Source organism: Lagopus leucura, unplaced genomic scaffold (assembly GCF_019238085.1).
Source record: "Lagopus leucura isolate 7727_CA_CO unplaced genomic scaffold, USGS_WTPT01 Super-Scaffold_100009, whole genome shotgun sequence".
Taxonomy (NCBI): domain Eukaryota; kingdom Metazoa; phylum Chordata; class Aves; order Galliformes; family Phasianidae; genus Lagopus; species Lagopus leucura.
The window spans coordinates 13,270,148-13,297,782 of record NW_024962266.1 but is presented as its reverse complement, the minus strand read 5'-3'; the positions used below and the strand labels follow the sequence as shown (position 1 = coordinate 13,297,782).

At 35.7% G+C, this 27,635-nt stretch overlaps 1 protein-coding gene across 2 annotated transcripts; it reads left to right on the top strand.

The window, feature by feature from the left end:
- The first annotated feature begins 149 nt into the window (after positions 1-149).
- On the top strand, positions 150-27,396 carry CCDC18 (coiled-coil domain containing 18). Of its 2 annotated transcripts, none has more exons than XM_042874200.1 (28): positions 150-213; positions 547-682; positions 844-1,000; positions 1,223-1,390; positions 2,095-2,204; positions 3,062-3,190; positions 4,442-4,538; positions 5,219-5,340; positions 6,537-6,846; positions 8,058-8,158; positions 8,265-8,419; positions 9,034-9,254; positions 10,059-10,169; positions 11,246-11,377; positions 12,099-12,233; positions 12,752-12,829; positions 14,254-14,370; positions 15,595-15,762; positions 16,231-16,373; positions 16,998-17,161; positions 17,935-18,148; positions 19,085-19,184; positions 20,221-20,337; positions 20,754-20,897; positions 21,910-22,113; positions 23,431-23,562; positions 25,436-25,633; positions 27,176-27,396. In XM_042874200.1, exons 2-28 carry the CDS (start codon positions 555-557, stop codon positions 27,188-27,190), a joined length of 3,870 nt encoding a protein of 1,289 aa, XP_042730134.1. In that variant the 5' UTR covers positions 150-213; positions 547-554; the 3' UTR covers positions 27,191-27,396. The 2 variants fall into 2 exon arrangements, with proteins under 2 accessions (XP_042730134.1, XP_042730135.1); XM_042874201.1 differs by having other exon boundaries at positions 177-372.
- The last annotated feature ends 239 nt before the right edge of the window (positions 27,397-27,635 follow it).

The following is a 27,635-nucleotide window of genomic DNA, read 5'->3' as shown; positions in this document are numbered from 1 at the left end:
CGCACCTCCCCCGCCACAACGCGGTCGAAACGCGGCTCCGGGTTGGGGGCGGTCGCGCGCGCGCCGTCGCTGCTCCCGGCAGGTGTGGCGTGGGGCGGAGCTGCGCGTGCGCCTCGGGCGGGACGGAAGAGGCGGGTACTGCGGTAACGGTCCGCGCCGCTCGGGGTCGTGTGCGTTGAGCCGCGCGTGGGGAGCTCGGCGGCGTCTGCTGAGGTACTGTTGCTCGGGATACCGGGAGCCGCCCGCCCGCCTCTTCCCGCCTCTTTTCCCCTCGCTGTAGACCGGAGCTCCTGGCTGTTTTTCAGAAGCAGCAGTTCTGGAGCTGCGCGTGCTTCGTGAACAAACACAGAGCGTTTTTCCTTCGGTAGCGCCGTGAGTGAAACGTTGCGTTTATCCGCTGAGTACCAGAAGCGTACGGGACGTACCCTTATGTTTGGGAATAAAGCATTTTCTTCGACTCTTGTTTATTTCATCCTTTATAAAACTCTAAAATATCTCTGTAAATTAAGTTTGTGTATGCTTACTGATGTTCTGATGGTATTGTAGCCGTGCCGATGGAGTACAGTATGTGGGCTCGTTCTAGAAGTGATGATGAAGAACTGCTCGTAGCCGTGGAGTCGTTACGCAGTCAGCTGAGGAGAACTGAGAAAAGCCTACAGAGCGTAGGGGCAGAGCTTTCCAGGTGTGTGTGTTCGGGAGTGAGAGTGGCTGTCCCTTGTAGTGTAGTTGTATCGAGTGTGACGGATTGCTGCGATTCCTCTTGTGCTTTGCTCTGGGGTGCTCTTATGAGCAACTGAAATAATGAAGAAACGTGAGGTAACAGCTTCTTGCTCTTCCTCCTAGCACTGGTACAAGGGAACATTCTGACTGCTGCTTTGATGAGGCTGTAGACCTCACCCCGGAGGACCTTGTTCAGCTTAACTGCAACAGTCAGTGCTCTTCCAACTGCAAGAAGACTGTTGGTGAAATGTATTGCTGGGATTTTCAAAGAAAATCCAAGGTAAATATGCACTTCATAGACAGTTTTTGCTGTTCCTGTCCGTTCTGTATTCTGTATTTATGGAATTTTCTTGCTCTCAGGTCTATGATATGCTTGATTGTTGACTGAATAGTCCTTAAGCCTAATGAGGTTTAAGTACGTTTATTCTGCAAAGATTCCTGTGATGTATATGTTGTTCCATGTGTGTATGTATGTGGAAATACATATTTATTTTTTGTCTAGCCGGACTTGATGCCTACAGCTTTTGATAAAGCTGTGGAAGAAAATGAACGTCTTAAGGAGAAACTGAATGATCTTCATGAGCAAAATGCATCTTTGGCTTCTCAGAACCATTACCTAAAGAATAGAGTTGAAACAACAAACTTGGAACTAATGGAGTCAAAAACAAGAGTATGTATCTTTAATGCATTTTGTTCTATTCGTCTTTCGTATTTAAACTTTAAATATTCTTTACAGTTTTTTAGTAGTTCTAAACGTATCATCTGTTCAGTGATATTTTGGAACAGGGGAGTTTGTAATCAAATTCTTCATGAACAAATCATATACATATTAAGTATAAATTCTGTCTATTAATGTTCCAAATTTAAATTATAAAGCCAGTGAGACAAGTTGGAACGACCACTTGGTATACTAAGTGATGTGTCGAGGGGAGAAGAAAGCCTTTCCTGCTCCTCACGTCATAAATCTTAGTTTACTAATAAAGAGGTGAAAGAATAAGCTAGTTAATTCAGAGATGTAGTTAGTACTGTACACTCATGTGACTAAGTATAATTTTCACAAATATATATAGTGCAATTAAGTAGATTAGAGAAGTATTTGCCTGTCTGACGTGGACAGAACATGTAGAAGGTAAACATTTGGGGAAAAAAATGAACAAACTGTAAAGCAATCACTCTACAATATAACGCATCAGGTGGGAGCGGTGCTAGGGAACTGATAAGATGTTAAATTAGCAGAAAGTTGGAGTTCATTTTGTGTGTATGGGTACAAGCATCTTCTGCAGCAAATTGAGCAACGTGTCACCCAGTAAGTATGCATCTCATCTAAATGTGTATATGCAAATGTTAATGAAACCATAAATGTTTCTTTTTCAGATTTCTTACCTTGAGTCAACTTTAGGTACGCATTTAGTCAGCATTCCTAAGTTAGAAGAGCGAATTGTAACTTTGGAAGCAGAAGTTTCAGCACAAGATAAAATTATAAGGTAATGAACACACTTTTTAGTAGTCATGAAGTCTGATTGAGAGTTCAGTCTCTTTTCTAAGGTTGTGTAATATCTGGTTCTATGTGGGTCATGTAATCTGGGGCTTGAAACTTTCACTTTGGAGCCATATGTAGGAAGGGTGAAATGTTTTGTTTTGTACCAGTGTCTTTTATATGGAGAATGCACATCAAGAAACAGAAGAACATGGTAAAGGTAAAATAAATCAGTTTACATTTAAATGTGAACTTCCTTACAATGAGATCCACTCAAAGCGGATTCTGTGCTGTGTGACTGTATGACTTCTGTAATGAACAAAATATTTACAGATGTCTGTGTACCATGCAGTCTAAAAGATTTTTTTCTTTATGAATATATTAAGACAAATGATCAAATAAAGCTAATGTAAACAATATCCAGAATGTGTCAGGGGGCACAGCTGGCTGTCAGTTTATCTAAAAACTTCATGCTAATAATAGTAAGTAATGCCTCAAAAGTCAGTTCTCACAACACAAATAAAATACCTTAAACATCCCAAACAGCACTAATGTATATGTTGTCCTGTCAAACCTGTTTTTAGAAAAACAGTGATTTTAGTGTTTAGATGTTACACCACAAACCCAGTTGTCTGCTTCTTGGCATCCACAGCAGCTGATGGCTGCTGATGAGATTTGGACACTGCTCCAGGTGTATTGCTTGGAAGTCTTGAAACTATTGGTGTTCCAAACCTGGTTTTGAGAGCTGCGTCATGTCTCAAGCACGTGCAGAAAAGAAATGCATACATTTTCTCCACAAAGTGTAGATAAATAATTCTTAACCAAAATCCTTCTGTTTTTAAATCATACTTTGCTTACTTGCAGAGATGCAGAAGATAAACTAGAACAAAGCCAGAAAACAGTAGAGGAAAGAGAAAGCGTGTTGCAAAGATACAAAAAGGACTGTGAAAATCTGAAAATTGAGTTAATTGAACGAAACGAGCAAGAAAAAAGGTGTGTTCTTAGTATTACTAAGAAACTGAATATAAAATAGTAATGCTCAAGTGTTTCTTACATGTACTTACTTTATGGAATAAAATCTTCTCTACTTTATAAATATTACTTTAAAAAAACACATGGAGGGGGGAAGAAGTCTTTCTGTTATGACAGTATTAGCTTTTTTTTTTTTTTTAAATCTAGAAAACTGCTAGTAATTGCAGGTTAATAATTTACATAAAATGTAACTTAGCTACCTATCCAGTTTAGTGCCTCTGTTTTCTCTCCAGAATAGAGGCACTGCAGTGGAGAGCAGATGTTGGTCATAATGTATTTTTCCTGAATTATTTTTGACTTTGCTTTGCAAGGATCTACAGTATATACTTTTTGTGTCTCAGATATATAACGTTGTCATGAACAGAACTAGTCAAGGGTACGAAGTGCTTTATTTTTGGGGGGAAGTAATAAAAACACAACTTCCACAAGAGATTTGTAGAATCATAGAATGGTTTCGGTTGGAAGTAACCTTAAAGATCATCTTGGTCCAACCCTCCTGCCGTGGGTAGGCAGACCTTCCACTAGATCAGATTGTCTTTGTTATCTTTAATCTTACTTATCTGTATGTTATCAGTGTGTAATTCTTGCATTTCATAACTGCTCCTTCCCCCATCTCCCTCCCTTTCCAACCTCCGAAATGAGTAATGGTGGAAGAAATTAAGAAGGGTGAGGAGGAGCAAGATACATACGTGATCTGAAATAGTCTTTGCTTGCTTCTTTTGAATGCTTGTTTGTGTAATACCATCCCAGTCTATTTCTTTTACATATTGATATCGTCTCTCCAGTATCCCCCAAATAATTTATCCTTTGATCTGTTCCTATCAGACCTAGCATAATTCCAGTTACAGGAGCTCCGTTCTGCTCTTTGAATTTTGCTTTCTTATCATGGATACTGTCTCAATCTCTCGCAGGGACTTTTACCTGGAGGGAAAGGGGGGGTAGGAGAATGACTTGAAAAATGAATCTTTTTTGAAGAGATTCAGAAGTATTTATTTTTTTTAGTAGTATTATAATTTTATTTTAATACACTAAAATGACCCATAAAATGAATTCACACCAGGTGGCACACTTTTGTCTAGGAGCTTAGTTAGTTAGGAGGCAAAAGGAAGTGACCTGAAGCTGTTAATTCCGTTGTTTTTTCCTGTTTCTGGAGAAAATAGTTACCTGATTACTAAATTCTGATTTTTTTAAAGCTGCTATGTTGCATTGCAGAGCAGAACAACAAAGAAATGAAGCTTTACTGAGTGCTGAGGAGCTAACAAGAGTTTTCCAAAAGTATAAGGAGAAAATAACTGGAAGGTTTGAAAAGGTGAGATTTTGTTTGTTTGTTTGTTTTGCCACTCTGTGATGATTTTGCTTTTGCTATGTTGGGCAGCAAACAGCTATGTTATTTATGGATCACTTTTTTTTCCTGGTGGCAAAATCTTGAGAGTTGGGATGGAGCAGGCAACTTGTGTATCAATAACTTCACTTATCTGTTGTTAAACTCTTTGCACGGTATGGTTATGCATCCAAGAAAATTATGTTTCTTGTCTCTTTCTAGCTGGGAATCATGTGTTTTACAGGTGCATCTTTATAATCATCTTTCTAATTTGTCCAAAGAAACGTAGCTAGAGAATGGCTGAAATTAATACCCAAATTTCTGGTGGTCAAAAATGTTTGCTGGTTCACATGAGAATAAGTCTTGAGACCATTGCCTCTGATGGAAAATTTTTATTTGATTTGACTTCTCTTCTTGTGGCATGAGGTTACCAATTTTAAACCAAAGTGACATAACATTCTCTCAAATGATAGGGGAGGAAAAGGAAACTTTCCTGCCAATTTTCTTTTTCTCACAATGGCGAGCAATATGTTTGTGCTTAGCAGGAGAAAGTAAGGGAAGAAAAAAAACCAAAACCAAAACAGCATTGATTTATAGTAATTTTCTAAAAAGCCTGTTGACTTTCAAAGTTTAGACTATTTTTATAATGGAAAAAAATACTTTTTAAGGTTCAAGCTGAAGGAGCACGTTTAGAAAACTATATAATTAATTGTGAAAAGGAAAGAGAGAAGTTGAATGAAAAATGTGTCAGCTACAGAAAGCATCTAGACATCCAAGATGAGCAATTAAGGTAACAAAATCTTTTTGAAAAAATCTGTACAGTTATTTGTGAAGAAATTTCATACTAAACTGTAACTGGGAAGCTGCTGCTGAATTCACGTAGTTTGAACCAAATCAGGAGGACCAGCATCAGTGAACACTTCAGGATTTCTGTGTTCTGTTTGTAGTGATCCCAATACAGGGCAGTTAAAAAGTAAATAAATTAAAGGCATAAACCTACGCATTTTTAAGTGCTCTTCTGTAACTAATTTGTCAAAGTTTGAATCCCTCACACTGCTACACTCTCAGTTAAAAGCACACTTCTATGGCCTGGGAGCATGATTTACCCTGTTCACACACAGTTTCTGTAGGAAATGTGGGTACTCTGCCCCTTCTTATGCCTGTTCTTCTGCATTCAGTCTGCTAATGCACATGCTGGTGAGAAAGCATCCTAAGAGATCATCTGCACTAACCTCCAGGTGTGAGCACCTATTTGTGCACTATACAGTCAGTCCCTAGTTGGAATGAAGACTTTTGTCAGCCTTCAGTGGGGAGGCTACACTCAGATGTGAGGGCAGGCTTTGATGCTGGCTGCGATTTGAAGCAGTGCTGTTTCTAGTTTCCTGCTGTTGCACGCTTTCATGCTCAGTGACCATTTATTTTCAAGCCATTTTTTTCCTTGCTGATTTGTGCTGGAGTTGGCACTCATCAGGACCCTTAAGATAATTCAGTTTGCTAAGCCAACAGATAGCTAAGAAAGTGAATAACTTGCAAATGGTCAGAGTCCTATTCCCTCTCATCACTAGTAATAGAGTGTATAAGGAATACTAGATAACCTTAGTGTCAGTATATGACCCTAATTCTTTGTCATTTTAGGTATAGTTTTTTTATCCCGTTTTTAAATTTCCTCGGCTTTAGCACATTTAAAGCCTTCATCTATTCCTTACCCTTATGATGATGCTTAAAACTTTAAGTTGTTCAAGAATAAGGGGTACTTTATTCTCTAAATTTGTTTTCTGGTGGCAGTTTATATTGTCCTTATGAGAAGTGAAGGCTGAGTAAAGCAGTGAGAGCTTTCTGTCCTTTGGAGTTGATCCTAGACTTTGAGAGGGAAGAAAGCACTTAGCAGTGTTGTTACCTTGTTTTCCCCTGGTACTTCTAATGCTGGAAATCCTCATCTAATTTTCTGTGTTGAGCTATACCTGTTGAATAGATGCTTTTTTTTAGGAAACTAAGGGAAGAGAATCACAATGCAAAAAAAGAAATTGTAACTCTAGAGGCAAAGAACAGTGAAATGATGTCAACGTTGAATCAGTCTACTCAGAAGATCCTTGGGCTTGAAAAGGAACTTAATGAGAAGAAAAGAGTACTCAAGGAGAAAAATGCTCTTGTCAGTGAAAATGCAGAGCTGAGAGCGCTTAGTGCACAACAGCATAACAACCTGAAGTTATGCCATCAAGAAATGGAGAATTCAAGGCGAGAGCTCAACTTACTAGAAACCATAATTTCCCAGTTGTCTTCAAGTACATCTGAAGAGGTACAGTAACAGATGCATTATTCTAAGTTGTGTTTTGTAACTTAAATAATTTTAACTGATATTGCATGGAAGTCTTGTGACATTGTTGAGAAATCATCTGAGTATAGTATTTTTTTTTATTTTTTTTTTGCAAGATGCATGGACTAAATGTTATTTTAGTTGAAATATTTAGTTTTCATCTTTGATTTAAGAACCAGGAGCAGGTGCTTTGGAGTTCATTAACTAGCAAGCATTTTAAATTACATTTTCTGTTCCTCTGTTCTACGCCCTGATTCTTTGGACAGAAGTATTACTTCAAAACAGGATGTCCAGTTATTTGAGACTGTAGTTCTCAGTTGAACATTGTGACATTTCTCTGATGGCAGATACACCATGTTATGCAGCCAGAGTTTGAGTCAACCTCAGTAATGGAGAAACTAGAGCAGAAGAGAGGTATTTTAGTAGTTTACTTTGCTTGACGAGTGAAGACACATCTTTCTTGACCACAAGTAATTTTTATTTTGTCAAGATGAACCTTAGCTTATTAGTTTTGCACTAGTGAAGTTTTATCAGTAGCCTGCGGTTGTGGATGTCACAAAAAAACGCTCAGGGCTGCAGAGAAACATGCAAGATTAGGAGAGTGGACTGCATCAGTTCTCCTTCCCTTTGAAACATGAATGTGAGTAGCTATATTGAAAACAAAACTAAAAATATTCTTTCTATACGATTGTGGAATTGCCAAAATGAAGTTGGCCAAAGGATGTAGTCATTTCAAATAAAACGTGATGTTTTGGGCTGCTGTGACTGTAGACATATTTGGAAGATCCTCAGAAGTCATTTAGTTGCCTTATTTGGAAAAATTTCATTCTAGAGAAAAATTAGAAGATATTCTGATAATTTAATACAATCACTGGAATCAGAAAGGAAGCATAATGTTAGATGTTCATCAAGTAGAATTTCTGACAGTATCGCAGTGTATTTAAATTCTCATGGCAAAAACACTCATGTTTCTGTACTTGTACAGAGATGAAGGGCTGAGGACCTTAATGCCTCTAATTTCTCCTACTGTGAGATGAGTCTGCAGTGCTCTGCAAGCACTTAAGAGAATTACTTTAAAGTTACCCAAGTTTTTAACATCCTGATGTGTGACTCATAAAATGGTAGTATAGGAAGTGAGCTAGTCATACTGTTAGGCAGTAAAAAGTTGATTTTGGTTTTCCTTTAACTTTTAGTTTAATTGGCATAACCTGAGACATCAGCTATCCAGTTCATCCACCAAAGAAGCTGTCTCTGAATCCTGTGAATCAAATAAACCTTTGACTGCAAGCCTAAGGTATAACTTTCTGTTTACTGAGCTATGGCAAGAGCGGGCAGATATTTGGTACCAGAACTAGCCTGTACAAAGAGTTACTAAATAGTTATCTCCTTCTGTATAACAGCACTGGATTAGCATCAAAGGAAGCTGGAAAGCCTCACGCAAACTTATCTACCTGTAATACAGTTGAGCATTTATTGAATGAAAATGAAAGACAAGAAAAAAGAGGGCTATGTGGTCTGGAAACAGAGCCTGTCAAATTGATCAAAACTCAAGAAGGTAAGCTCAACAAAACTTCTGGCAGTTCTGTCTGATTAATCTGCAGAAAAGGAATTTTGCTTTTGGTAGAGTTCAAATTTGTTTCTTATTGTGTGTGTATTTTTTTTGTCTTTCAGTAGATGTATTTTAGTTGAATAGGGAGCACTTTGTCACCTAAAAGTTCTGTAAATTGTCAGACTCTCTAGGCACAGTGTTCTTTTAGCTCTTTATGTTCTACAGCAATATACAAGGTACAAGTTGTGTTGAAATGGAGCCACGTATGTTTTCTTTTCACGGGTTATATTAATGTCTCCATGTTATCTTTGATCTGTCTGTGTCTTGCTGCTTGAGAACTTCTCCAGTTGCCTCTGCAGTTTGTTAGAGTGGAATAAAATGACCTTAGGGCAAATATGTAATAACTCTTCTTTGTCTTTTTTGATTGTTTTCCCGTGAGACACAGCTTGTAGTTACATTATAGGTTAAAAAAAAAAGTTCTTGTTTCTGAATGTGATGTGTTAGTTCAATATTCTGTCATTAAATTATATTTCTCCTTTTTGGAATGTATCATTACTTCAGTGCTTGTTTGCATGTTTTGTTTTTTTTTTAAGCTTGAATTTATTTTTTTTTACTTTGAGAGAGGACAAAATGTCAACAGTTGGAACTTGTCAGCAAACAATTTGAAAAGGAGAGACAAAGATTCAAGAAAGAGATGGAAAAATTACGTGTTAAACTGGCAAAATTAGATAATGAGAATTTGTCTTTGAAGACCAGCATGGCTCAGAGAACCAGTCAGTTGCAAAGCATGCAGGAAGAGCTATCAGCAAAGACTTTAAAAACTAATACCTTAAAGCAAGAAGTAAGTTTCTAATAGAAAGGAAAAAGTCCAGGCTTTGCTTAGATCGGTCATTAGAGACGGTTAAGATAATTGCTGTGGAGAAAATGCAGTTGTCGTTCTAATTTAAAAATTTGCTTCTTCTAGAACAACTTCAAGGTGGGAGTGACTTCAAGAGAAAGCAGGGGAACTGAAGGATAGCAGCCTCAGTTTATCTGTTGTCAGAAATCTCTAGTTTTTAATTTGATGTTCTTAGTGGGCTTTACTTCTGTTTTGCTTTGTTAAATGGAAAATGTGCATGGTCTTGTTCCTTTGTTAGGACCGAATTAACGTGGAGTCTTAAACAGATGTTTGAAGAACAGTTATGAGTCTTTTTCCTCACTGTGTCAATGCATTTTCCAGAGATTAACATCATTAATGTGAGGAAATAAATTAATCTTCAGCTGGCTCTTCTCTGATTTTAATAAGTTAAACTTTTAGTATTTACATGACAGTGTTAGTTACAGCATAATTTTATTTGCCATATTTCCTAATGATGACCATATATATTACAAAATGCAGTTAATAATTACAGTGTATGTTACTGATAAAATAATCATGTATTGGAGAAATTTGAGGTAAATTGTCCCGAATTCTACAATGATTAATGAAGATTTTTAGAGCATATGAAAATAAATGAATGATGCCTTAAATTTAGTAAGGAATAAAAGTATCTAAAACAGAATCTCTCATAGGAAAGCATAGGAAAACACCTGAATTAGACAATAATATCTTAATGTTGGTTTCTTTGGGTTCTTTTTTTTTTTTTTTTTCCTTATTTAATTCCAGATCGCAAAGAAAGCTTCTCAGCTTTCTGCGCTTAAGAAACAATTGGAAGAAAAAGCTGTTGCTTATTCTGCTGCTGCAGCACGAAGTACTGAGTTGGAACAGGAACTCATGGTATGACATACTCAGTGAAAAACCACATTTGTGTGAAATGGCGTAAATGAAAATCAGAGTTGAAACTGAAGTGGTATTGTTGCATGTATTTAAAACAGACTTTGAGATGTGTTAGGGTATCTGTCTGATATTTTAGAGAGCACCGTTTAAATTTATATATGTACGTATTGTTTCAAATAAGATATACTTCTTCCTTGCTCTTGAGCATGGTAAGTTCTGAATTGACATTTTGCTGTTCCCTTTTGATGACACATACAACAAACATCTAGTTCTCATGAAATGAACTGTAACACCACTCCTTATTCTGGGGAGATCAGAATTTCGTTTGTGCTACTAAGAAAAACCTTAAGATTTTCCATCCTTTAAGCTAATTTTTTTAATTCTTCATTTAATAAAATTAGTATTTTCTTCTCCTCAGTAGAATAAGGCTACTCCTAAAGTAGAGTATACTGTGTTTGGTAGCGTTCTCTATTTTTTCCTAAAGTTCTTAAGGAGTCTTTATGAAATTATTAGTGTAAATTAGAGTAGCAAGGATGGAATCAATGTGTTATCGGAAGTGTTGGACAAATCATTTTCATTTTCTGCTGCTGTTCTTAAATTGTGAGTTCTTAATATGTGTAGACCTGTGAATAAAATTGTCTTGTAAATGGGAACTTTTGAAGAAGGTAGTCTGAAACTCAGAGCACTGAATCTTCCAGTGCTGGTTTTGTCATATAAACTTTATTGATTTTTGGGAAGAGGTCCAAGGTTGTTAGTGAAGTAAACAACTTTCAGATGGAAACCTGTATTTTAAAAGATTCCATATATCCATATAAAAATACCACTTATTTTTGTTTCTTCCTGTTATGTTCTGATAGTCTGCCTTGGCAGTCATCCTGTCTGCGTAGAGGCAGCATGGGTGGCATTCTGTGTCTTTATTGTAGGCCTGACGTTCTTTGAAAGGAAACATGCTGTGTGTAACTTAGCATTTTCTAGGTTGTTTATTAATGAAATCTATGAACTTAATTATCTAATAATATCTACTGAATATCAGAAGTAAACATTTTTATTAAGTCCTTGCTGTTGTCATTTCCAAGGGAAAAAACAAACGCATTCGTGAATTGCAAACAGCGTTCAGTGAGGAGCGCAAAGAACTAACTTCTGCTTTTGAAAAAGCAAAATTGATTCATCTCGAGCAGCATACAGAGATGGAGAAACAGATGGAACTAGTAAGGCCTTATTTGTATGCTAATATGTATGTGTGATATAGGTGGCAACTTTTTCACATGAGAATTTCTTTATTTAGTAGTTCTGATGCAGGTACATAATGAGAAATGTTTATCATCTTCTCCCTGCATTTCTGGATGTTATTTTGTTTTCCATCTAATACTACACAACGTCATGACTTCCATTGGGTATGGATATCCTCTTTTCTGCTCAACTGAAGAAAAACACAGGCTTAAAAAGAATGCTGTGGCTCTTTGCTCCAAACACCTAGCACAAAAGAAAAAGTAACGTTTTAACTTCTAATCAAACTGTTATTTATGTTGTGAACATGTGTGTTCAGGGAGAGCCGTCAGGATTTTTTTTCATTCTTTATAGAAGAACTCACTTGTTTTATGCCATTAGAAATACAGCTTTGGCTATTTCTAACTGTTAGATTCTAGCTGGTAAATAAACTTGTTATTTTTAATGAAGATGTATGTATGTCTTAGTGCCTTAGCTGATGACAGGCAATTACACTTTACCTTCCCTCATGGTCTTGGTTCTCTTTCTGCTTTTAATTATTAAGATTTGGGATATCTTGGTATTTTTGATACTATGCAGTATTGCTAATGTCAGAAATCTACTTGTCATTAGTGGTGGGTGAATAGAATTAAACAGACTTTAGATGTATAAGTACTCTGAATTTTTTATTAAAATAGTGAACTATGAATTATTTATGGGCAGCTTCAGACACAGCTAGATAAGAAACATCAACAATGTGTAGAACAAGAGACAACAATATCTGTTTTGCAACAAGATATTATACGTAAACAGCATCACATCGAATCATTGGATGGACTACTGATGGAGAGCAGAGAGGTAAGGCTGGCTTTTGACTTAAGTTCAAATCTGTGAAGTGACCAATGGTGAAAAGCATATCCATGGACACATGGAAAAACTGAGAAAATGAAAAGATGACATGTGTGTGTTTCAGAGCTCTTGCTTAACTCATTGACCCAATCTGTTGTACTCCCCATACTGCCCTAAATTGTTCAGAACTCTTCATTATTTACTGTTTCACCATTCCATTTATACTTCTGGTTTGCACCATAATCATAGGAGAGAGGTCTGGATAAAGATCTATTGTATCTACTCTACATGAGGCAAACAATGAGAACATTATGCTAGGTGATCCATGTTCCTTTAAATAACTAATTTTGCTGCTGAATATGAAGGGATGCCTCTTAGGAACCACATCCACACAAAGAGTATGCAAGCTGTATACCTAAGTAGAGTGTTATACTTTTTCACCTGTATGATTCTTGTTTCTAAGATTTTATTATTGCTCTGTATTTACTTTTTTCTCTTGGGGGGTGGGGTGGGAAATGTACAAACAGGAAATGAAGAAACAAGATCTCAAGAACGATGAGAGACTGAAGGTACTGGAGAGTCAGCTGAAGGAACAAACAATCAAAGTTAGTAAACTCTTTGTAACTTTCAGTTCATAGTCTCAAAGTTTTACGATTATGAGGTGTTTTTTTTTTTAATTCTTAGCCTCTGTGGACAGGCTATGTTTAGGCTACTTTACAGAAATCTCTCTTACAGATACTTCAGAAACCAGAAGTCTTCTTAGCATCTTTTCCTTGTTTTTTATTAAAAATTTTGGTGAAACCTGCCCTTAGAGATCATGCAGTGCATAATTGCCTTATGAAGCGATTGCAGTTATTTATAAGGGAGATTTGTACCTGTACTTCTAGAAAAAAAAATTGTCTAACAAAGAATGCTATGTAAGTTTTTACTCCATTTACTATGTTCTAGGCACGCAATAATGATATTAGTTACCTTTGTGTAGTCATCTGTACCTCTTATTAGTGTTGGCTTGGTGTCTTCCTTGCAATACTTGCAACAGTAGTATTATACTTTACCACATAGTTACTTAACACCATCAGATTTTATATGATACTAAATTCTCAAGATGTTGCCAAGGTTAGCTACTATGGACTTAACAGATAGAAAACTGGCACAAATTCAGAAAGTACATACTGTGAGTATCTTTCTAGTACCTGGGTTGTTTTTAAAATACTTAAAATTAGGATCTGTAATTGCTTCTTTTCAAAAAGCAATTTGTTTTGGTGAGGGGGGAAGCATACAATCCAATATCACTTAAGAAATCAGTAGAATTGAAAACACTGTACATAAGCATAATTCATGTTGATGAAAAGTTTCTTAGCATTGAAATCAAGTAGCTAAGTTACTGTTCTTAATGATATCTAGAGGTTTGTTCTTTATAACCTTGGGCAGATAACAGTCACAAAATAGTTGAAGGGCATAATTAAAATCTGTATTAGTAGTATTAACAGTAAACAGCAAAATAAATTAGCAGTGTTGATACTGTCTGTTTTACAATAGAACTCTTCCTTGCCATTTTGGTAGAACTTGGGCATTGTCTCTCAGCTCAGAAAACAAACAAAAGCTTTAGTAGCTTTCTAAGATACATTCAGATATGAATTCTGTTTTTGACTTCTGACAACTCAAGTGATATTTCCAGATTTATTTATAGAATTCTGTATGTAAATTTTAATTTGTAACAAAGTATGGGAGTCTTATGATTTGATGCTTTAAGTAGGGTCATTTGCAAACTGAACTGCAGCTACTGACAAATACTGGAGTATGTTTTTATAACTGGTAGTCTTATCTGATTTAATCTAAAATATTGAAACTTAATTTCACATGTTCATTTCTGGTTATGATCTGAGTTCTCTGCTTTTTTCTTTTGTGCCTGTTATTGCACTCTTTGTATTAAAATGTAGATTTTTAGACAAAGATAATTAAACATTTTTAGGCTATTAGCTAGTTAACAAGAAACATGAATTTAAAGTAATCTGTGACATTCAACTAGGAGAAACAACTTGAGTCAGCACTGGATGTATGTAAGGAAGAACTTGCACTGTATTTGAGTCAGACAGAAGAAAATAAGGAGATGTTTCAAAATCAGCTCAAAAAGAAGTCTAAAGAGGTAAAAGCTTGTTTTGGCAACTTTTCTGTATTACAGTACTTATTGTTCTGATTGCTTTACCCTGAAATCTTGTGAAATGTGAAACAAAACCTGTGTAGTGTGAGTTGTGACTGTGAATTAAGCTGGGAAGAAATGCTGTATATTTTGTGATGATTGAGGGGAAAAGCATAACGAAGAAACATTGGATAAACTTAAGGAAATAGCAAGAGAATGAATTGTTGAAAGAGGTAGCAAAATCAAGACTAAATGGAAGGAATCTTTGTCTTAAAAAATGGGGGGCATGCTGTTGCAATATGAACGTAAATTTACAGAACTGATTTGTGTTGCAAGTATCTTAATGGGGAAGATGTCTGAGCATGATCAGTTAAAACATTCATCTGAGGTTTTTGTCTGTAGTTCCTTCTCCCTTCTACCCCTTCCCCCAAGACAATACTGCCCTACTTAAAAAGAGACAGGTGTTAGTGAAATGGAGTTTACAAGAATAACTGAGTGGAAATCTGTGCTCTGTATTATCACAAGCCTGTGATACGTGCTGTTTCTTTCTACGTCCTAAAACTTGTTGCTCATATACTGTGCATGAGACTGACTGCTTGTGATACAGAAGGGTGGCAGGTGAGACTTCTGTGATAAATACTTCCGCACGTAACTGGCAGAGTCACTCCCTCCACTTTGGGGTGAGCAGCTAGTGTTTCACTTCTCATGTACGCTGTTTTAAGAATGTGACTTTTTAGATAATTCCTGGCTTTCTTCACTGAGAAATCAGACTCTTCAACACATGGTGAAGCTAGACACTCAAAGTACATGGCTGTTATTGGAATGACTGTTGTCACAGAAACAGGAAGAAATAAAGGGAGAGACTGAACTAAATTTAATGGGGAGGACAGGAACTTCCTGAGAAGTTAAGTAAGAAGAGTGGCAAAAAGAAAAGTAGTTCAGTAGTTTATAAATGAGAAATCTTTGTTAAATTTGTTGAATTTGTTCTTAAAATATTAGCAGTTCAAATGTAGTTAAAAAGCAGGAATTAAAAGATTGATGTTGATAAATGACTACTTTGCTCATTTTGTAAAGCACAACTGAATGATGTGTTACGTACTGTTGAAACTGATGCACAAAATTCACAGCCAAAATCTTACAGAATTTTTTATAAATCTGTGATTAAGAACAAAGGATAGATGAGTGTGAATAAAAATGCTTTATAGTGATGGAAAGTAAATGTATTTTCAGGTTTGTTATCTGCAAAAAGAAATAAAACTAAAAGGTCGTAATCTTCAGGACACAAATGAACAGAACGTTCTCCTGCAACAAACTCTGCATCATCAGCAGCAAATGTTGCAGCAAGAAACTATTAGAACTGGGGAACTGGAAGATAATCAAACTAAGCTTGAAGAACAGGTATAGTAGAGTTGGAAGTCTGCACAGGGACAACTGTTTTAATTCTTTAATTTTTGCATTTTGCATACCTTTAAAATCAGAATGTCCGTAACTGATTTGATTTTCATTATTTCAGATATATCTAAAATAAAGGATTACCAGTTTGATTTGTGTTAAAGCAAGTTCTGTGTTGTTAAAAACTTCAGCCATTCTGTGGCTACGTGCTTGGTAAATTAGGCCTTAGACTTCAACTAAGGGCAAGTGTATTGAAACTCAAAAGACAAACCTAGTTATATTTGCTCAAAACCACTTGTCTTTCGATGTGACTGCAAAGTCCTAGCCTTAAACTGTATGCAATTTGAGACTGCAGAGATAACCGGTCTATTACAAGTTTCTGTGTGTGTGTTTGTTACAAGACAAAGATGCATTTTTCTATGTTGTGTAACTTTAAAAATACTGTTTGTTTGTTTTTAATACAATCTTAAATAGCTGTCTACTTTAGAACAAGAACTTCAGAAACAGAAAGTATATGCAGAAGATGAGTTGAGAAAGGTAGAGGAGAAACTTTACCTAACTTGCCTGGAAGCAGATTTAAGCAGACAAAAGGTGGAAGAACTTAATAACATAATCCGGTAAGTTCTGAGTAACTGAGAAGAATATTCTGAGTATTAAATATCAAAAAGAAAGATTGTACTCTGAAGTGTTATTCAGCTGTGTAGTTAGATCATTCATTGTTTGAGCAATAGACTGGAAGTTAGACAGAAAGGTTCTAACTAGCAGCAGTGTGAGGTTCTGTAACAGTCTTCAGATGGAATTAATTTGTGTCCAGGCAACCTATTTACTCTAAAAATGGTGTCATAATACAAATTAATTCGTAAATATACCAAATTGCTTGTAACTCATGGAGGGCTTGGTAAGTTTAAAATAATGCATTGGTTTTATTGCAGAAAAAGCCTTCTTGACTTTTTTTTTTAATGTTGATGCTGACAGGTCTGTTATTTGCATAATTGATGAGAATAATATTTCAATAGGATCTTTCCATAACCAACTTTGTTTAACTTTGTTTAACTTTACTGCTTCAAATGAAATTGACAGGATCCGTAGTATACCTGTGACATATCTGCTAACAGAATTCCCCTGGGTTCCACAGTATTCACTGTTTGTGAAAGTATTTGTCTTTTCAGAGCTCAAGGATAAAGATATGTTGCTTTTGTTGTCGCAAGGTTAATTTTGTTCTGGCTGCATCTTTTATTTAGACAAAAAACACTGGAGATGGATGAGTATAAGAATGAACTTACTGGTATGGAAAAAGAAGTAGTGCAATTAAAACAAGACATTGATGACAAAACAATGCAAATAAGTCATTTGGACATCACTTTGAAGGAAGCACGATCAGAGCTCAGTGAAAAGACAAGTGAGGGTAATTCAGCTGTTCTGCTTTTCAGGCTTCCTTTAATCGTGCTGTTTTGCAGTGTATTAGCTTTGATGTTTCCCCATTGTACATATTATCAAGCACAGGAGATTCAGACTACGAGAATTCTGCAGATTTTTCATACTTGTGTTTTTTATGTTGGGAATTCCATTAAAAGACAAACAAAACCCCATTGGCTTATTTTCAAGGGACATCTGCAAAGCCTCATTATTGTGGGATATACCTTTATCCTGTGTGAAATGACTAAGCAAATTGCCCACAGATGGTGGTAACGCAGATTCTTAATGTGGTAATCAAACAAGCACAATTATGACAGAGGTATATGCTGTTTGTGAAAATTCATCTCTTGTTTAAAAAATAAAAATCATGGGAAAGCTTATGGAAATAACAAACTTTCTAACCATCCTCCCCCCTACTTAATTTTACCATTCTTTTCAACAATTGTGTTTTTTTTGTAGCACTGTGTATTAAGTTGCTATGTTGTGTGTTTCATGATTTAGGGTGTTTTAGATACATACTCAAATTTCAGATCAATCATATGTCGTGATCTTAATTTTAAAAAAAAGAGAACAAACAGTCAGGACTTACATGGCCACACATTCATGGCAGCTAACTTCAGAAGTCACTTTTTCTGGATTTTACTATGAAAACAGTGATACTGAAAACTGATTGAGGCCGCCAGTGCTAATAGGCAGTGATGTTGTGTAAAGCCTTGACTCATGATTAAACACTTTGTGATTTGTTTTGTGCGTGTTAAATAGTGACTGCTTTAGAAGATAAACTGCTTCAAAGTGAGACTTGCCACAGGGAGGCATTGCAGAAAATAGAGGAACTAGAATCTGCATTGCAAAATGCCCATGGAGAATTGAAAGTCGTTTCACTGCAGCTTCAGGGGTTGCAAGATGCATTACAGAATGCACAATTGTCTCTGGAGGAGAAGCAGGTTGCTATCATCAATCTAACAGCTGAGCTCAGGTAAGTTAGTATCATTTCAATCGAATAGTGTGTAGCGTGGATGGTCGTCTTAAATCTTAACAGCTCTCTAATCTCTAGGTGATTTGTGGTGTGCTTGGTTGGTTGTTTTTCTTTTTTGTTTTTGTTTTTTATTCCAAAGCCATGAAATTATATTAATTATGGGAAATGACTTTCTTATATACTGCAGTTGATCAGAGGGCTGGAGCACCTCTCCTATAAGGAAAGGTTGAGGGAATTGGGGTTGTTTAGCTTGGAGAAGAGAAGGCTCCAAGGAGACCTCATTGTGGCCTTCCAGTATCTGAGGGGAGCGTATAAATAGGAGGGGATATGACTGTTTATGTGGGCTGATTGTGGCAGGACAAGGGGAAATGGTTTCAAACTAAGACAAAACAACGAGATTTAGGTTGGATATTAGGAGGAAGTTTTTCACACAGAGGGTGGTGACACACTGGAACAGGTTGCCCAAGGAGGTTGTGGATGCCCCATCCCTGTGGGCATTCAAGGCTGGGCTGGACGTGGCTCTGGGCATCCTGGTCTGTTGGTTGGTGACCCTGCGCATAGCAGGGGGCTGAAACTACATGATCATTGTGGTCCTTTTCAACCCAGGCCATTCTATGATTCTATTCTATGATTCTATGAAATTGTCCAGTTTCCTTTCTGACCCTAAATTGGAGTCTGTTTCTTCTATGCTACTGTTTTTTAACAATGTTATTCAAATCTTGTCTGGGTAATCAGTTAAAGACTTGAAATTCTGCAGGTATCTGTGAAAGGGAAATAACCCAGTTATTCCATTTGGGTTTGCTCTTTTACTAAGTTAGTTGAGTCACTTTGTAGGGATACTTGGCTTTAAGTAATAGATGTGATTGTTTTCAAGTTGGATACTTTAAGCTAAATAAATGAATGTGCATTAGGCAGTTAAACATGCATGGATTTCAGGTATTGCAAGGGAGAAATTGAAGACAAAAAACAAGAGCTGCTTGATATGGACCAAGCATTGAAAGAAAGGAATTGGGAACTGAAACAAAGAGCAGCACAGGTCAGATATCTTTAAGTATGTAACTCACAATTGTTCTTATTTTGTATTAAAAAAACTGCTAGATTTAATTGCTTTATCCCATCATTCCAGACTATGTTGTTAATTTAGCCAGTGTCAACCTGAAAACTGGCTCTGTATTCCTGAAGCCTTATGGCAACTGGAAGATCAAATTGTGCCTTCCCTAAGGATACACAGGCTGTTGGTATTATAAATCCATCCCATCATTCTGATAGCAGTAAAGGTGCAGGACGTGGGTTGTCATCTTGATGTTTGATAAAAGAGAACAAAAGTCTGCACTGAAGCGCGCTTCGAGATTTTAGATTCATTTCCTTATTTGTACTGGAGCACTTTTCTCTAGGTCTAAAGAAATCTCTGACTATGAAACGGCATCTTTACTGTGAAGAAATTTTTGTAGCTGACATGAAGCGTTTTCAGTCTTCTGGCTTGACTTCAGGATTTGGTATCCCTTATGGAGAAACTGTTCTTCTGTCAAGTATAAATGAGAAAACTAAAGGCCAGTAACTAGTTCTTGCAGGGGCTAACAGCTTGTGTATCCAAGAACATTTGAAGGGGTAGGAGGGGTGAGGAGCTGAGACTGTAAGGAGGTCAGACTTTCCAATGTATTCTTGCCACAGTACTCTGTGAAGTGCTCCAAGACTTCATTGAAGCAACAGGATCTTTTTTTTTTTTTTTTTATTTTCTGCCCTGGCAAAATTTGTACTTCCTACAATGACAGGTACATATAATGAGCTACTAATTAAATTCAGATTAAACTGAGAACTTGATTATATTTTGTGTATCTAAACATTCTGTTATAGACTTTTTTCCCTCATTTTTTCAGTCATCTCTTTGCTACCTCACTGTTTTTTTGTGTGTGCTTTAAAATGAGATTCATTTTTATATTGACTATTTAGAAGAATATTTTTTCTACGCTACAGAAGATAGGTTTAATTAATTTTGCTATATTTTGTAGTATTGCTGCTTAAATTTTGCATAATGGCTGAAAATATTTCCTTTTTTCCTTTTTTATGTCTAGATTGCACAGTTGGATATGACAGTTCGTGAACATAAGGGAGAAATGGAACAACAAATAATTCAGTTAGAATGCAATTTAGAGAAATCAGAGTTAGAAGTTAAGGAATGTAATAAACAGGTAATTCTTGCTTTAAAACAGTTTAAATAATACATGGCAGTCAATTATATAAGAATATCTGCTCCTGGGACACAGAAGCTGGTCAGGTTAAACTCAGAAGAGAATAACTGATGCTATATTTTAGGAGAAGGAAGGATACTGTGATATTGTACCAGCAAAAATATTTTATATTTGTCAATATAATTAGATTTATATTTGTCAATTGTATTAGAGAGTTCCTAGTATTAAAATGAAAATCTATTTCTAGTTAATATGATCATTTCCAAACTGCTCATCTAATACAGAAAAACTGGCAAAATGAATCAGAAATCAAAAAAGAACACAAAGTCAGTGTTACTGCAGGATTTGTAACGTTTCCTAAATTGTTCTGGGTTTAGTAAAATATCTACTCTAATGCAGTTGAATTTTCTGTTCAGATTGAGACCTTAGAGAGCAAACTCCAGCATTGTAAGGAGGAACTTCGTGAAAAAGACTTTGAACTGCTCCAGAGAAATCAAGAAATAAATCAGCTGAAGAAGAAAATGGAAAGACAACAACAGAGCCTAGAAGCTCTTGAGAAGGTAAAATGTTTCTTGGATTTCAACCTGTCTTTCCCCTTGCTGTTACTCACAGTGCATTGCACAATTCTTAGTACTGTTCCTTTGTGACTGTTTAAGAAACAGTGAAGGTTAAACACCCTTCTCCATAAACAGAGTGGCTGTAAATCCTGTGAAACTCTCCTTTTAAATTTCTGGGTAGAATTCATTTAAAAACCGTTATCAAATTTTTAATGCCGTTACTGTCATTGCCTGCCAAGAACTGTACAGTGTCTTTTAATCAGGTGTCATTACCACTCCCCATGTAATTGCATTGTATATCCCGGTGTTTACAGGATCTTAATACCCTAGCCAGTTTAAGGATTTTAAAAGGACAGATCTAATACATACTGTTAATGATTGGCTTTGTGAAGAAATCAAAATATTGACAGTCTTTGGTGGTGTGGCGTTCTGGGTATGGAGCTGCTCTCCTTTGAAATGATATTAAAAAATTGCTGTATGATGAGATTTTTTTGTATCTTAGGTATTTATCTTGTGGAAATAATTGCCTCAAAGAACATTGAGAGCTGGCATGCTCATAGGAACTGGAAGGATTGTTCTGTTTGTATTTACATTTTAAATGGGAGCATATAAATAAAGGGGACAGCAAATTTTATTTGAATTATACTAACACCTGCTTTCAGATATTAAATCAGTCATTAGTGAATGTGTTACAAATACACTTTCTATGGATGTGTTTCTCTCTCTCTCTCTCTATATGTATCTGTCAAGAAATTTTGTTAAAGCTTTACTTTAAATGTCTACACTGGCTGTTGAGAGAGATGACACAGAACTTAGATGGAACACAGATATAATGTGTGACATCTCTGCAACATTCTAAAGACAATAAACATAGAAAGTAATGTTGGAGCTTTGTGTTTGGCTCGTGTTTTTTGTTGTTGCTATTGCTTTCTTTTTCCCCTCAGGAAGAGAAGAATGAGTGTAAATGGTTTGGTATTTCTGATCTTTGAGGTCTGAAGTTATTTACCTGTTACAGACAGTGAAAAACCAGGAGAACTGCATTGGAGACCAGTACAGGGAAGCATTAGATTTGGGTCAGCAATTGAAGCTAGAACGAGAACAGCTGCAGCACACTCACTCAGAGCTACTGGAGGCTCGTCAAATGCTTGTGCAGTCCCAAAGAGAAGCAGACAGACTTGCGTGTGAATTAGAAGAAGTAAATTATCTGTCCCAAGAGAAGGTGACTTAACATTTCAATTCAGAATTGGAATTTGTTCCATATGTTCATTATTAATATAACTAATTGTTGGGAAAAAAAATATATATATATATATATTATATATATATATATATATATATATATATATGGAATATATATATATATATATATATCTTTTTTTCCACATATATGGATATGTGGATATAAATATATAATATTTACATATATTATATATATATTTTTTTTTTTCCATATATGTGGAAAAAAAGATATATATATATATATATTCTATATATATATATAATATATATATATTTTTTTTTTTTTTAAAGGATGCATTTACTTTAGTGCTTGAAGTTTATAACACGTATTGCAGCTCTGTTTGACATGGTTGACATGAAAATGTCTGAGTTTTGTTGTCCCTTGCCATTTCACACTAAGTAGCACCTCTTCTGTAAGAAGAAAATTTCAAAATCTCTTCTGTGTAATTGGGTAATGGCAGGCAAAGAAAAAACCCAGATTTAAAAATGCAGTTGTTGCATTTTTTATTTTTTAGTAGAGTTAACCAAACCGTTAACCAGAAGATGATATTTCCTTTTATGTATGGAGCAGAAATGGGAAATAGCTGGTGTATTTCCATAACTAAGTATCTGCAGAGAACCTACACTTAATCAGAACTCACAAAACAGGTATCTTGTCTGTCTTGTTTTGAGTACACAGGTCATACCCAGTTGCTGTTCGTCTTCACTGAAGATGGCTACTTCTCTTTTATTACCAATTATTTAAAATTTAAAAAAAAGTGCAGTCAGACAGCACTCTAGGTTAGGAAGGAGCGTTCATTTGCACAAATGTAGTTTTATCTTTACCAGTTTTGATTATCGAGAAATGCAGTGCTGCAGCTATGCAGTCCTGTGTAAGCTTTAGAAGTGTTCTCATAAAAGGCAGTTGTGGGTGGTTGTTCTTGTTTGTCTAAAATATACAAGAAAATAACTTAATTGCCATCTATTTCCTGTTTGGGTTACTTCTGGGAAATGCTTTAGATTATGTAGTTTCCTGCTCGAATGTGTAACTAAATTAATGACCAGCAAAATCCCCCCTATTTAAAGGACTCTATCACTGTTACTCAATAACCTTGTATTTGACTTAAGGCCCTGTTCCACTGCTGATTCCATATGAACAAATAGAAGAAATGGTTAACCTTGTTGTGCTTCTTTGCATTAAACAGAGAGAATCTGATTCACTTATCACCTATAATTTTTCAAGAATAAATAATGTGTTGCATTTTACAGTGTTTTTCAGATACAAGCATGATTCATACTATGTCTTTCTGTCCTTCAGGAATCTCGTGCGAACCGTCTGGCAGAAGAACTGGGTGCTGCCAAAGCTCGTGAAGCTCAACTACAACTGCAAATGCAATCTGAGATAAACAGGCTTTTTGCAGAGATAACTTCATTACAAGACACTTGTCAGGTAAATGTATACATCAGAACTGAAACAGCTCCTGCCATTTCGATTATTTTACTTGTCTATTTCTTTTCCTAGAGTGAGACATCTGAGAAGTCATATGTGAAGTCACTGAAGGCATTTGATGTCTGTGGAGCGGGGGGGAGGCTTACTGTGTTCTGGCTGAATAGGAAGGTTCTTTAACTGCAGATAACAGCAGTGTCAGCTTTTCCACATTAACTTCTGTTACGGAGATGATACAGGATAGTCAAGGTCTGGATACGAAACAGACAGTGCCTGCTGCTGTCCTTCAGACACGTCACTAACATTTCCACCTTCTAACACTCTGAGGCTGATTCTTAAGGTGCCTATAAGAGCTACTGGTTAGACACATCCTTTCCAGACAAAAAAGTATTTTTTGTCATTAAAGGACTAAGCTCTAAGATAATGAATCCATTATATCACCAGATTCTTCCTTCTCTCACAGTGAGGATGATGCACTTAGGCTTATTTTCCTGTGATATATTCTGTCTTTCTCATTGGAGACGTACTCCTGGATAAAACTCTGAGCTGGATGAAGGTTGCATAAGTAAAATGTCAGAAGAAAAAAATAAAATCCAAAGGAATTGATTTGTGGATGCACAAAATGCTAATGAGATTCTTTGTGATAGGAAATTTTGGGGGCATGGGAACAAACCATTTTACTTGGGTTCTTTGGACAAGGTAGAAGTTGTAGTTCTTGTAGATCTCAATAGTTCACCTGATTAAGGGGTTTACTATATCAGTATAAGGCTTATTGATCACCTTTTGACATCAAGCTTTGTAAAAGCAGTTTTACATAGGGCATTAGTTTCTAAAATTCTGTCCATTGGAGTGCAAAAACCCTCATACTTTTGAAAATAGTAACGTGCTTATTTCTAATTAAAAGGAACCTTGGAGATGTCTATGTTACAAGGATCCTTTTCCGTATTCTGCATTAAAGTAGGGAGTTGTTTCATTCTTAGATTCAGAATAACTTTAGCATTCAGAAAATTCCTTCTATTGTTTTTGCAAAGGAAAAATGAGGCCCAAGAAAGATGTGAAGCTTTGTGAATATACCTACTCTAGCTGTATTCCTTTAGACTTACGATGAAGGAAATTAAATTTCAAGTTTGTTTTCATTTTAGTTAAGTGGATAGAAAACTAAATTTTAGAACCATTGTGCGTAAAAAATATGACAAAGGTTCTAGCTCCATCCTCGATGTTATAGGGTTGCTTCCATGTTTGAAAATGTTCTATGAATAAACATAATGCAAGAAAATGTTCTCCATTAGTAAAACATTTTTATTGCAGACTGACTGACTGACCTTCCACAAAAACTTTGTGCTACTTCTGAGATTTCAGTTACCTGATGGATCTGGGGAAAGCAATGTGGGTGGGTGTGTTTTGCTGGGGCCAGGTGGTATGGGTGGGTTGTCATTTGTTTTTTTTTTCCCTGAATGCACTACTTTTCTGATACAGGGGATATATCAGTGCAGGTTAGATAGTCTGTTACCTTGATTTCTCTCTTTGTTCATTCTTGTCCTTTTGAGATTCATAAAATAGCAAAATTACAGATTTCTTCAGTTAAAGTTTTATTTTTTGCTTTAATCTCTGGTGAAGATGTTGTTAACTTCAACTTCCCAGAGTGCTTTATTTTACTTTCCTCGTTTAAAAGATTTAAAAAAAAAAAAGAGACAATTTACAATGGCAGAACACCGTTATGGCAAATTAATCTTCTGTGGCCAAGTTTCTTACTGAAATGAGAAATAAAAATTTTATTAGTAACACCAAGAGAAGTACAAAAAAGTTAAGTGTATGTTTTCCTAAATCAATATTTAATTTTTACAATGATTTTCTCATATTTCTTACACTTGAGAAGCTTGCTCACGAGAAAGACCAAGCAAAAAGACAGATATCAACAGAACACCAGAACTTTGATTCTTACCATCTGAGTGAACAGTTGCAGCAGGTGAAGGTAGAGTTAGAAGAGGCTCAAGATAATGTCACTAATCTGCAGTTACAGCTTCAGGTGAGAGATGAAATGGTTCGTGCTGCAAGTGAAACATTGCTTGTTAAGGTAAGCTGACTTACCCACCTGTTATACATAAAACATCTCAGGCAAATTCTCTTTTACCAAGAGAATTGAACAAAGTGATTGTAATCATCCAGTTCCATTTTTATATTTATCTTTTAGTTTAAGTAATGATGGAGGAAAGTGGAATAACTGCAATGCATGTAAACTTAAGTCCTTAAGGTCTAAAATGTTCATCTTAGCCAACCTCATAGATATGATAGAGGGTTTCTGTTCTTATGTGAAAGACATTGAAGGACTACAGGATGATTCTGTTGTCATCTAAGACTTGGGTGTGTCATTTCAGTCCCAAGCAGTGTATGTGCATTGATGTGTTTTATAGCTTACTGTTTAAAAAAAAAAACTATTTTTTTGCAAGAAAAAAAAGTCTGCATATTTGTGTTTCTAAAATGCAGGAAGCAGTGGGAAAGATGAGATACATCTCATACATAGTACAAAAATGACTAGAAGTTAGTATAATAGTCCTTTATTCATTAGCTATAAGCATATTATGTGCTACTTGAAGAAGTGTACGCTGTTTACAGTGTTCCATTTAAAGAATAAGCATCTAGCTAATATTTTATAGATGCAAGTTAATGGCTTTTGTATGCATGATAAGCAGGAGCCATATTCTAATGTGATGATACCAAATATTGGGGTGATCATTACAGTACATGGTATTGACTACTGTAAATGCTGCTGCTATGCATTATATACCAGAAGAATTGTTTTGTTGATCACCCTCCTTTTATTTTACTTTTTTTAAATAAAACAACTGCCAAATAATTGTTTGGAATGGAAAGCTATTTTAAAGGTGGAAAAAAGCCAAACCTTTACAAGTTAACAACAAAAAAACCCTACCCTGTAATAGACCATATTTCCTGGAATCATAGAATATCCCTAGTTGGAAGGGGACCCTAAGGTTCATTAAATCCAACTCCTAATTTATTTATTGTATTTATTTCTGTTTACTTCATAAATACTCATGAACTGGGTAAAATTTTATTAATGTATCGTTACAGACTGTAGGCTTTTTTCCTTTCACATGACAGAAATACTTCAATGCTGTTGATACAGTTTTGCAAACACTTCCTCTGTTTCCAGAAACTTGAATTGTTAATATCTTAACAGTCTGGTTCACAGTGAAACCTTAAGCCTTGTGTAGAGGATTTATTTCAAGAGGCAGTAGTCCTTGTACAAATTCTGTACAATTATTTTTTGTTAATATTTCTTTTCAAAGTATGCTGTGTAATAATTTCCTACTTATCTCCCGGAACTTAATACATTTTGAAAGATTTGTAAGCAGAGTTTATTTTGAAAGGAAGTCGCTTCTGTTGACAGAGCAGTAAACAAGTGCATTAATAATTTCAGTCCAGGAGGCAGAATTTCAGAAAGAAGCCATGGACTTGAGACCTGCAGGTAGTTGGCTTAATTTGTTAAAAGTAATCTTCAAAATGAAAAGTAATATCTTAATGCAAAAAGATTTAGATATGGTAAACTAAACTCAAATATTTTAAAGAGGCTCTGATCACAGTTCTTTTGTTCTAGGTTAGAGAATTATGAAGGAAGAAACTGTTGACAACACTAACTCTGGAGTGCTGTTGCTGGCAACATTCTAAGAAGAAATTTTAATCTAACTTTTATAAGCAATGAATGTATTTGTGCTGGTGCAAAAGCCAGACTTAATTTTCCAACCGTTTTTGTGATTATTGTCTTAATATATTCACTTATTTTATTTTTCAGAAATAAAATTTATTTTTTTAAATATGTTGAGTTGCAAGACCTAATTTCAGCTCTGTTTCTTTTCCCAATGGTTTTAAATGGCATTATTGTGTTGCACATTTAATTAAAATTAATTAATTAAGAGCACAGTGGTATTACCTTTTTAACAGATTTTCTTAAGGAATAAATTTGTGTTTGTTAGTCTCTGCAACTTTGTACGCTTAGAACAGTTACTAAAATGGACCTCTTTGTAAGATGCTTTAGAGCACTGATTTGATCACAAGTA

Coding starts and splice junctions, on each gene's coding strand:
- CCDC18 (XM_042874200.1), top strand. CDS start 555: ATGGAGTACAGTATGTGGGCTCGTTCTAGAAGTGATGATGAAGAACTG. Junction 2,205..3,061: donor GCACAAGATAAAATTATAAG/GTAATGAACACA, acceptor GCTTACTTGCAG/AGATGCAGAAGATAAACTAG. Junction 10,170..11,245: donor AGTTGGAACAGGAACTCATG/GTATGACATACT, acceptor GTCATTTCCAAG/GGAAAAAACAAACGCATTCG.